At 32.5% G+C, this 13348-nt stretch overlaps 1 protein-coding gene across 1 annotated transcript in view; it reads right to left on the bottom strand.

The window, feature by feature from the left end:
• Positions 1-13137, bottom strand: part of LOC117316561 (peptidylglycine alpha-amidating monooxygenase-like) — a 46439-nt gene extending 33302 nt beyond the window's left edge. The window contains exon 1 of the mRNA XM_033871207.1: positions 13019-13137. Coding sequence (XP_033727098.1) covers positions 13019-13083 — 65 coding nt within the window. The 5' untranslated portion in view covers positions 13084-13137. The remainder of the gene's footprint in view (positions 1-13018) is intronic.
• Between the last annotated feature and the right edge of the window lie 211 nt (positions 13138-13348).

The raw sequence follows: 13348 nt of genomic DNA, 5'->3' as shown, positions 1-13348 counted from the left end.
TGGAGAATTGCTCATATCATGCCTATATTTAAGTCCAATGATGGTAATTCCTGTAATCTTTCATCTCTATCTAGGTTTCGCTGACGATACATTTCTATCTTACTCGTCATATGACCTCAACCTTATTGAGACGAAGACTAATTGATACAAGGGACACCAATATTATTAACGCGTCCAAGTCCGCGTTAGTTAATATCAATGATGCCCTGGAAAACGCCAGGCGACAAATCTCGGACGGATCTGCTGTGGAGAGGGTAATAGTATCTCTTGGTACCAACGACGTAACGCGTAATGCCACCGTGGCCCAGATATCCCTCAGTCTGACGGCAGCGATTACAAAAATCAAATCAGAATATCCAACAGCCACGATCGGAATCTGTAACATTTTGCCTCATGAGGGTACAACCAAGAGTATAGAGGAGAAAAATGGTATCACGAAGTCCATAAACAAATACATCGGGAAATTGTGCAAAACCGATGGCGAGGTGAACTTGGTGGACATTCACAAACAGTTTGTAAAAACCGAAACTGGAAACTGTCTAAAAGGTTTGTTCGAGCAGACGGATCAAAGTGGTGTTCATTTGGACTGGTCGGGTACAAACAGATTGATGGATTGTTTCAACATATTTCTAAATGCAGAAACAACCCAAATGACCACGCCCAATTTCAGTAAACGACAAAGAAGTGATACCTCAACTCCCCTCTCTACTGAGAAAGACTCAAAACTTGGGCGAAACGATAAAAATAAGTAGACACATACAGATTATACGTACAGTCGTACAAGTAACATATGTGAGTATGGAGTATTGAAAATAAGTATGATATTGTTAATGTATGAGTGAAAAACACCATGCGTAATATACATGTACTCAATTATTCTAACGTAATAAGATGCAATATGTTTAATACGTATCTTTATCACATGAATGTACGTAAATGCATAATGTCAACCATGATATATATGGTTGAGCTAATACAAGCATTGGAGATGACAGACATAATGCCAAATCATCAATTGATATTGATTCTATATATGTATCTAAATGTTATAACCCTTAATGTGAATGGTTTAAGGAATTATGAGAAGAGAGATAACGTATTTAATTGGATAAACTTATAAAATTTTGACATATGCTGTATATAAGAAACGCATAGTACCGAACGCGATATATATGCTTGGTCTAGGCAGTGGACGGAAATAGGCGGAGGTAACTCTTACTGGAATAGCGGTACCAGCGAATCACGCGGTGTCGCGTTATTGTTAAAATGTACTGTAAAAGAAGGCACATATTTGTAGCATAAAGATAATGTTGGTAGGTTAATTGAGATTGAAATTACGAAAGATGAGAAAATATACTCAATAATTAATTATACTGTCCTAATGGACCTAGAGAAAGGGTTACATTCATCAATAAACTGAACACTGAAATAGAAAAGAAAAAAGAACACAATTTAATTGTTACAGGAGATTTTAATTGCGCACTAGATAAAGAATTAGATAGATACCCAATACACCAAAATGAGGACATAGGAAGTACCAAATTAAAAGCATATGATGGAAAACTGTGATCTAGAAGATATCTGGAGAATTAGATTTCCGGGAGAAAACCGATACACCTTTTCCCGGTGTAAGGCAAAATCGAGAATAGACTACATGTATGTGTTAACTAGTAGTAGTTTGAATTTTAGAATCGACAAATGTAATATAGTTAATTGTTTATATAGCGATCATAGTGCATGTAGTATAAAATCAAAAACAAACGACGTTGAATTGGAAATTAAATTCAAAAGTTGTTGAAAATGTCATATTCAAAAACATATTAGAGTCGTCTTGGCTCCAATGGAAAACCAAAATAAACAATTATGGAAATGTTGCAATGTGGTGGGAACTAACAAAAATAAAAATTAGAAATATCGCAATGGAAACCGGTAAAAAAATCAATACACACAATAAAAATTTAAAAGCCTCGAGAAAGAACTAGACCGCCTAAAGGAAAGAGATGTCAATACATATAAGATTAATGAGATCGAAAATGAGATAAAAACAATATACACGTCTCAAAATGAAGCAGCACGCATACGATCTAGAATAAAAAATTACGATGAAGGTGAACAATCATCCAGATACTTCTTTATCTTGAAAAGAAAAACAATGGAAATAAGCAATGGACAAAAATTAGGAGCTCAGATGGGCAATATAAAGAAGACATCAAATCTATATTAAATGTCCAAACAGAATTCTACTCAAATTTGTTTAAATCGGAGGGATGGAATCACGAGGAAGCAGAAAAACTATTAAAAAATGTGCAAGCAACCATTACTAATCAGGAAAAAACTAAACTTGATGAAAATATATCGGAACAAGAATTACTAAACTAAATAAAAATGATGCAAAACAACAAATCGCCAGGAAGTGACGGAATAACAATTGAATTCTACAAAACATTTTGGTATTTAATTAAAGAAGAATTTAAAATGATGGTTGACGAGTGCTTAGCTAAAAACGAACTGACCACAACTCAATCAAAAGGAATCATAACTTTACTGTACAAAAAGGGGGAACGAGAAGACATAAGAAACTTGAGGCCGTTAACACTGTTAAACAGCGATTATAAAATAATAGCTAAGACATTAGCAAATAGAATTAAAACATTACTACCATCGATAATACACGGAGACCAAAAAGGATTTGTTCCGGGTAGCAATATAAGTGACGCAAACAGAATGATACAGGATATTATAGAATATACAGATAGAGAGGCTGAAGACAGGATATTGTAGAATATACAGATAGAGAGGCTGAAGACAGGATATTATAGAATGTACAGATAGAGAGGCTGAAGACAGGATATTATAGAATGTACAGATAGAGAGGCTGAAGACAGGATATTATAGAATGTACAGATAGAGAGGCTGAAGACAGGATATTATAGAATGTACAGATAGAGAGGGTGAAGACAGGATATTATAGAATATACAGATAGAGAGGCTGAAGACAGGATATTGTAGAATGTACAGAAAGAGAGGCTGAAGACAGGATATTATAGAATGTACAGATAGAGAGGCTGAAGACGGGATATTATAGAATATACAGATAGAGAGGGTGAAGACAGGATATTATAGAATGTACAGATAGAGAGGCTGAAGACAGGATATTATAGAATGTACAGATTGAGAGGCTGAAGACAGGATATTATAGAATATACAGATAGAGAGGCTGAAGACAGGATATTATAGAATGTACAGATAGGGAGGCTGAAGACAGGATATTGTAGAATATACAGATAGAGAGGCTGAAGACAGGATATTGTAGAATATACAGATAGAGAGGCTGAAGACAGGATATTATAGATTATACAGATAGAGAGGCTGAAGACAGGATATTGTAGAATGTACAGATAGAGAGGCTGAAGACAGGATATTGTAGAATATACAGATAGAGAGGCTGAAGACAGGATATTATAGAATGTACAGATAGAGAGGCTGAAGACGGGATATTATAGAATATACAGATAGAGAGGCTGAAGACAGGATATTATAGAATATACAGATAGAGAGGCTGAAGACAGGATATTATAGAATGTACAGATAGAGAGGCTGAAGACAGGATATTATAGAATGTACAGATAGAGAGGCTGAAGACAGGATATTATAGAATATACAGATAGAGAGGCTGAAGACAGGATATTATAGAATGTACAGATAGAGAGGCTGAAGACGGGATATTATAGAATATACAGATAGAGAGGCTGAAGACAGGATATTATAGAATGTACAGATAGAGAGGCTGAAGACAGGATATTATAGATTATACAGATAGAGAGGCTGAAGACGGGGCTATAATATTTTTGGACCAGCAAGAAGCCTTTGACCGGGTAGAATGGGGCTGGGTGAATAAATGCCTAGAAAGATTTAACTTTGGACAAAAATTTCGAAACTGGATTATGATGCTATTCAAAGACTCTAAGACATGTATAAAAACAAATGGATTTATAACAAAATATTTTCCCATATCGCGATCTACTAGTCAAGGATGCCTAATCGCACCATTAATCTACATATTACAGACTGAGCCATTAGCGTGTTCAATTAGGGAAAATAAAAATATAGATGGCGTTATATTACCTGGAAATAAAACAAAAAAAAAGTAAATATCTTTGCTGATGATACCCAGTTATTTCCAAGAAATGAAAATTCAATAATTGAAAAGTTTAACATTTTAAACTCATAAAAAAGGGCTTCCGGTTCAAAAATAAACCAACAAAAAGCAGTCGGGCTATATATAGGTAGATTAAAGAATACTAATCAAACATTTAATCACATTTCGTGGATAAAAGGGAATGTTAAAACGCTTGGATTGCAACATGGGTATCAAATAGACCAAGACAATATTTGGCGGGAAAAAATCAACAAAATTAAACTTTGTCTACAGGTTTGGAAAAGTCGCGATTTGACTTTCTCAGGGAAAGACACTCATAATTAAAACCTTCGTTATATCGACGATTAAAATGGAATTGGAAATTAGAGGGATACCAAAAAGATATTTGATAGAGATCGATTCACTTATATGGAAGTTTATTTGGAACGGAAAAACAAATCAGATTAATAGAAAGTATGATGTAATACTCCCAATAATGGGGGAATGGGAATGATCGAGTTAGAAACTTACATTCACAGCATAAACATAAAAACAATATATAGAATAATTCATGCATCCGATGAATCTTGGAATGCAATAGCAAAATATTGGCTTCAAAAATGGGATAGAAAATTTATAAGTTCATATTTTATTTGTACATTTTTGTACGTGTTCCGACACTACAGGTTTGAATACAGACACTTTGCCAGTTTTTTTTTATCGAGAAGCTATACATTCATGGGGGAAAATGTTGAAGTGCATCAAACTCAGTAATAAAAACGAAATTTTGCAAATTAATCTGTTCGGTAACTTGAATTTTATTTTTAAAGGAAAACCACTGTTCTTTGAATCATTTTGAAATGGTGGTGTGAGAATACTAAATGATATATGGGACAATGAAAACAATACTTTTAAAAGAGATAATGATGTATACGATCGGATGGAAAATAAACGGAATTGTCTTGCGGAACTATCAAAACTAGAAGCATCAATTCCGACAGAATTAAAAGAAAAAATACGATTGAATATGAAAGAACGAACAAGTGGATTAAACATTGACTCAAATCTGTGTATACAAACCGAAAAACAGATTCTAGACACAATGAAATTAAAGCTCAATCTAATTCATAAATTCTTACAGCAAAAGATACATCCAAATTGCCAAACAAAATGGGAATTTGAGTTTAATGAAACATTAAATTGGGGCTGGATATGGAGAAATATCAAATCAAACCCATGTGACAGGAAAGTTAAAGAATTCTAATGGAAAAGTACACATAACATAGTTTATACGGCAAGCAGATTAAAAAAAATGAACAGAACAGATGGGAAATGTCATTTCTGTAAAACCGAAATCGAAGATCAGTATCATTTATTCTACTATTGTAATATTACAAGAACAATTACAACGGAACTTGAAAAACTATTAAGGAATGTATATGAAGATATTCCGAGTATAAGTAAACTCATAATGATTGTCGGTTTTCGCAATTATGGCGCCAAAAATGGTAAAAACTAACGATTTGCAATTTGATACTATACACATTTAAATGGATAATATGGAAAGAACGGAATGAAATTAAGTATCAACGTAAAATCCCTGAAGCTCACAAAATATTTCAAAGGGCAAAAAAGGTTCACAAAATTCTCATTACAACTGATGATGAAATAAAAAAAAAAAAAAAATTGATATCAAATGAAATACTGGCAGAAATATGCAACAAATTATGACATCGTCATAAAAGCTTATCAATATATATATAAATAGAATAGTAACGGGGCCACAGTGTCTCGGCTGGGTTTATATATGGTAGACGATGTTATTGTTTATAAGGTTGTATTGTGAGTTAAAAGTAAACATAACATATAACTATGTATGAAAGCATGTATGAATGGGTGTACGCGTGTGATCACGTGCGTGTATATGCATGAATACTTTTTTTATATGTAGATATGGATGTGTGTGTGAAGTCATATATATATATAAATTAAAAAAAACCACTTTTATAGCATGGAACTCTTGCGATATATGTGTTAAAAAATGAATGAATAGTATGGAACGTTGTGATATATGTGCACCACGTGTGTAAACCAGGATAAATTAAAGTTACATAAATTATTGTCATACAAATATTTGTCACTTTAGCGTAATTACCTCTCACTACAGGAAGATGAAAGCAATACGGTTAGGTGAGGCAACCTCATCAGCCACATATACTGTCTGGATTCTAACTGCAGCTGAGAGGTACACGTATGTACATTTGTCATCTATATTTACAAGTAAACAGTAAACAAACAAAAAAGGAAAATAGAGAGATGTGTGTCGAATGAATCTTCTCCTGCGTGAGGACACAAATGTATACTTTATTCCATGCCTGCTTTTGATAAATAAAATTATTTTGAACCCGAAAAAAACAACAACAAAAAAACTTGAAATTTGGTCCAATGAATGGCTTATCTCCTTCAATTCTAATAAAACCGAGGCCCTCGTAATATCAACTAGACAACTTCCTTTTGTTCCGCCCTTTACATTCGACAATATCCCGATTAAAATAACAAACAACCATAAACACCTAGGAGTCATTCTTTCCGATGATTGTAAGTGGAACATACATGTAGAATCTATGGTCAATAAAGTAACTAAATATATGGCCACCCTCCGTAAATTAAAAGTTATTCTTAACAGGAACACATTAGAAAAAATGTACCTTACCTATATACGACCATTATAAGAAAATGCATGTAAAGTATGGTACAACTGCGGTACAACACATTCATTATTATTAGTAAAGATAAATCTAGAGGCCGCAAAAATAGTCACAGGGCTGCGATATTCACGAAAACAGAGTTCTTATATCTAGAAAACTCTTCTTATTCTATTTTACAGTCAATTATCTGGCACCTAGTTTTCTTATCGACCTATTGCCAATGTATACATGTATTGGCAACATAGCTCCTTATAATTTACCAAAGCAGATTCATTTAGGGAACAACACTTTCGTCTACAATTATCAAAAATATCTATGACAGTAAACAGTATATATGACAAGCATTTTATCAGCTATGGTCCTCGAAAACTAAATATTCTACACAACATAATAATAAATCGAGCAAGTGCACTAAGCTATGATCTTTTAGAGCCAGTCTCGTTGATTCACCTGCTTGTCAATGTGGGCATCCCTGTGAAGATTCCCATCATTTTGTCCTTAACTGTTCCCCGTACAATAACCTAAGAGGAACACTTGTTGCTTGCTGATTTAACCTGGAACGGTCGTGTTAATGTAGATGTACTTTGCAATGGTGACAGGGATATTTCCTCAGCTGACAATATAAAAATCGCTAAAGTTGTGCAAATTGTTTTTGAGAAGGTCGGGAAGACTCGACTAACTATCACTTCCTAACTCTCCCTCTCCCCTTCTTTTCATGCCATTTTCCTATAATTACAAAAACAACTAAATCCAAAATGCTCCATTTATCCATATAATATATAAATGTTTTTTTTTTTTCTAATCGATCAAGTATGATTGAATTCATTGATCCTTCCCGATCCGGGTGGCACATGTAAAACGGATATAATAGAAGGAAACAGTGAGACCCAGGAGAATGAAACTGTGCACGGGATGTGATGAACATTTAGTACAAGCAGAAAGATTGGAATAGCGATGATCAGAATAACTTGTGCCGTCAGTGTCGGGAAAAATCGGAACTACGACGCTGCAGTCATATAACTTTAGTTTGGTTTAAGCATATTTTTATTGAAAAATTCAATAGGAATTGGACACAAGTTATACAACTTATATATCGTCCTTTTCCATATACAAGTATGAGATGATATATACAATGGCAGCAATTATAATGAATGATGATGACATATATACGTATATATAAAAGAAACACAACATTAATTATTATAGGTGACAATAAATAATACACTTGACATACCAGTACCCATAATTTATATAGAAAGTAAGCTTAACATTACATGGCGTTCTGTATACATATTATAAGATATATACTATAATTATGTAGCTGAAGATATAAATACACTGTACTATAAATCATGAAAATTAAACCCCTACAGAAAACGTTCAGTATTTTTTATGTATTCTTGGACTATTAAACGTATATTTTCATTATCTTTTTCGCTTAGATCATCAGATCCATTAAGTATCAACTTCAAATCAATGTTAACATCGTGTACTGATAATTTTCTCAAAAGAATTGCACGTTGGTTATTGAATTGATTACACTCGAAAAAGTAATGAAATGCGTTTTCAACAGGAAAGGAACAATTGCAAAATGGATACAGAATTATATTAACTTTATAGAGGTCACCATTTAATGCACTACACCCATGTCGGAGTCTTGTATGTATAACATCAAGTTTTCTGTTTCCTATGGTCAGTCTAGTTACAGGTTTTTTCGGTTTAATTTTTTGTTTAAATTTTGACACAGTTTCTGAAGACCGTATTGAAATGTCTAAAGAATTCCAAAATTTCACAGTACTAGGGAGGAATGATTTTTCAAATAATGTAAGGCGACATCTAGGTGGTATATAATTTTGATTATTTCTTAAGTTATAATTAATATTTTCGTTAACTCTGTTTGGAAAAATGTCATTTAAGTAAGACGGAGCCAAATTATGGTGCATTTTATAAAATAATAACAATTTCTTTTGTTTCCGTCTTTCAGATAGTGGTTCCCACCCAGTTTCTAAATATAGAGATTGCCGACTGGCGAAAGAAGTTAAACCTGTAACTATTCTTGCCGCTTCCAATTGAATTTTCTCTATTTTTTCCGAATCTGTATTGTTACATCCATCCCATACTTCACTCGCATATTCCAAAAGAGGTCTTATGAATACAATATATAATTTTGATAATGTTTCCTTATTTAAAGTAAATTTCAATTTGCGTAGGACCGATAGATGTCGTTAAGCCGAAATAGTGATATTTGAAATATGTGTCTCCCATTTTCCGTTTTCATTCAACGTTACTCCCAAATGTCTATGGGTGCTACTGGTGGTCAAAACTGTGTTGTCAAATTGTAAATTAACATCAATTTGGTCAAGAGAACCATTAAACATTACAACATCTGTTTTTCTTGGATTAAAATTAACTTTCCACAGCCTTGACCACTCTTCAATAACCAATAAATCTTGAGTTATGTGATGTTCTATTTCTATTTGATTATTTGCTGAATATGCGAGGGAGGTATCGTCAGCAAACATTCTCGATAAAGATAGCAAATTATCAGAAATATCGTTAATAAATATCAAAAATAAAAAAGGTCCAAGGACAGAGCCTTGTGGAACACCAGCTTTTAGATAACCCATATAAGAATTACTGTCACCTAAAACAACAAATTGATTTCTATCAGTTATGTAATCCTGTATCCATTTATAGATTTTCCCCTTGAAGCCATATGAGTTAAGTTTTTTTAGAAGACCTTGATGCCATACTCTATCAAATGCTTTGGATATATCGAAAAATACCATACATGTTTGTAATTTATTTTCTAATGAGAGACAAATATTATGGTAAATCTCAATCAGTTGAGACACAGTAGAATGACGAGGAAGAAAACCAGACTGATATTTATAAAAAAGATTGTTTTCAATTACAAAATTGTGTAAGTGTTTATACACCACTCTTTCGAAAACTTTACTAACAGTACTAAGAAGAGAGATCGGTCTATAGTTAGAGCATAGGAAACGTTCACCCTTTTTAAATAAGGGTATTACCATGGCAGTTTTCCATTGACTAGGAAACTTACACTGACTTAATGATAAATTAAAAAGTCATTGTAAAGGAACACAAACAGTTTCAGCAGAATTTTTTAACATTATATGTACCTACCCCTCCCCGTCCTGCCCCTCTCTCTCTCCTATAAAATAATATTTCTGATATGTCAATTATTATGTTTTTGTTTCTTGATCCTATTTACGAATATTTGTATATGCCATCATGTGACTCTGTTATTGCTTATCACTGTGTTATTATTATGGGAGAGGTCGTTTATAAGTTTTAAAACTTGCTGACTAATCCCTTTGCCATTTTATATTTATAAAATATATTTAAACCAAACATATAATATGTTGAAATGTATCTAATTAAAAACAACAAACAAAAAAGAAATGTACCAGCGTCCTAACAACTTCCGGAAGCTGTTTACAAAATGCAGTGGCGGACACGTTAGAATATTCATTTAAAATTCAAGAGATACAATAAATAAAGTTCAAATGTTCGGAGGGTGGAAATAGTATAAAGTATGACTTTCAATCATCGTAATTACTCTTTGCCGCGGCATCTTTAAGGTCTTTTCTTGCTAATGGGTAATGCAATGTTATAATTCATTTGTTTTTGTAATTGATATTCTTTTTATGGTAATAATTGATAACACTGAGCTCAATATACTATTTGAATTTGTACATGCATTGCCACCACTTGAATTCTCTTATCATTCGATATGTACATGTACTAAGGAAAGATTATTTTTCCGGCTAAAGTAGTTTTATCCGAAAAGAAAAGAACTGCGTCGGTATAACGACTTGCTTTGTGACAAAACCTTATCTATTACTTAAATCAAATGTATGACGTGAATGAAACTATTGCTAGCGGCATACAGTTAAATCTTTATTGTTGAGAATATACTATATAATGGCCTTCCTATATATTGGTGATATTTACATGTACCGTAATGATACAAATAACAAACATTGTATAAATTATTAAATTACTTACTATATATACATGTAGGTGGTATTTATCTTCTGTACAGTAATGGCCGATATAACATACCTTGTATAAATTACTTACTATATACTGGTGTTAGTTATCTTCTGTACAGTAATGACAGATATAACATACCTTGTAAATTACTTACTATATACTGGTGTTAGTTATCTTCTGTACAGTAATGACCGATATTACATACCTTGTATAAATTACTTACTATATACTGGTGTTAGTTATCTTCTGTACAGTAATGGCCGATATAATATACCTTGTATAAATTACTGGTGTTAGTTATCTTCTGTACAGTAATGACCGATATAACATACATTGTGTAAATTACTTACTATATACTGGTGTTAGTTATCTTCTGTATAGTAATGGCCGATATAACATACCTTGTATAAATTACTTACTATATACTGGTGTTAGTTATCTTCTGTACAGTAATGACCGATATAACATACCTTGTATAAATTACTTACTATATACTGGTGTTATTTTTCTTCTGTACAGTAATGGCCGATATAACATACCTTGTATAAATTACCTACTATATACTGGTGTTAGTTATCTTCTGTACAGTAATGACCGATATAACATACCTTGTATAAATTACTTACTATATACTGGTGTTAGTTATCTTCTGTACAGTAATGGTCGATATAATATACCTTGTATAAATTACTTACTATATACTGGTGTTAGTTATCTTCTGTACACTAATGACCGATAATATACCTTGTATAAATTACTTACTATATAAATGTGTTAGTTATCTTCTGTACAGTAATGGCCGATATAACACCTTGTATAAATTACTTACTATATACTGGTGTTAGTTATCTTCTGTACAGTAAAGACAGATATAACATACCTTGTATAAATTACTTACTATATACTGGTGTTAGTTATCTTCTGTACAGTAATGACCGATATAACATACCTTGTGTAAATTACTTACTATATACTGGTGTTAGTTATCTTCTGTACAGTAAAGACAGATATAACATACATGTACCTTGTATAAATTACTTACTATATACTGGTGTTAGTTATCTTCTGTACAGTAATGGTCGATATAACATACCTTGTATAAATTACTTACTATATACTGGTGTTAGTTATCTTCTGTACAGTAATGGCCGATATAATATACCTTGTATAAATTACTTACTATATACTGGTGTTAGTTATCTTCTGTACAGTAATGGCCGATATAACATACCTTGTATAAATTACTTACTATATACTGGTGTTAGTTATCTTCTGTACAGTAATGGTCGATATAACATACCTTGTATAAATTACTTACTATATACTGGTGTTAGTTATCTTCTGTACAGTAATGACCGATATAACATACCTTGTAAATTACTTACTATATACTGGTGTTAGTTATCTTCTGTACAGTAATGACCGATATAACATACCTTGTATAAAATATTTACTATATACTGGTGTTAGTTATCTTCTGTACAGTAAAGACAGATATAACATACCTTGTATAAATTACTTACTATATACTGGTGTTAGTTATCTTCTGTACAGTAATGACCGATATAACATACCTTGTATAAATTACTTACTATATACTGGTGTTAGTTATCTTCTGTACAATATTGACCGATATAATATACCTTGTATAAATTACTTACTATATACTGGTGTTAGTTATCTTCTGTACAGTAATGACCGATATAACATACCTTGTATAAATTACTTACTATATACTGGTGTTAGTTATCTTCTGTACAGTAATGGCCGATATAACATACCTTGTATAAATTACTTACTATATACTGGTGTTAGTTATCTTCTGTACAGTAATGGTCGATATAACATACCTTGTATAAATTACTTACTATATACTGGTGTTAGTTATCTTCTGTACAGTAATGGTCGATATAACATACCTTGTATAAATTACTTACTATATACTGGTGTTAGTTATCTTCTGTACAGTAATGGCCGATATAACATACCTTGTATAAATTACTTACTATATACTGGTGTTAGTTATCTTCTGTACAGTAATGGTCGATATAACATACCTTGTATAAATTACTTACTATATACTGGTGTTATTTACCTTCTGTACAGTATTTTCAGAATTAACAATCTTTATACAGTAATGATAACATACCTTGTAATAGGTGTACGTCCTTTCCCGGTACCCTTAGTGATGATATTAAAACTCACTAAGTACATGATACGTATACACTGGCTAGTAGCCAATATTTGCGTAATAGTTAAGCCAAAGGCATTAAATGCACTTAAATATGGTAGTGATAAGGTATTCGAATCAGGACAACGTAGACAAATTCTAATTGTTGGGTCCTTGTAAAATTGTCAGTATTTCATCGATAATTGGTGAATCATAATGATTTTCCAGAAAACGTAGACGCGAACACCCGAGCACGCCGGAGGGCAAGTCCGAGCTGGCCGCACATGTACACGTTCTTTTGTTAGTAAT

The sequence above is a fragment of the Pecten maximus genome, chromosome 2 (genome assembly GCF_902652985.1).
Source record: "Pecten maximus chromosome 2, xPecMax1.1, whole genome shotgun sequence".
In the NCBI taxonomy this organism is placed as follows: Eukaryota; Metazoa; Mollusca; class Bivalvia; order Pectinida; family Pectinidae; genus Pecten; species Pecten maximus.
Note: the sequence above shows the minus strand (reverse complement) of the source record. Positions and strands in the feature narration are given on the sequence as shown.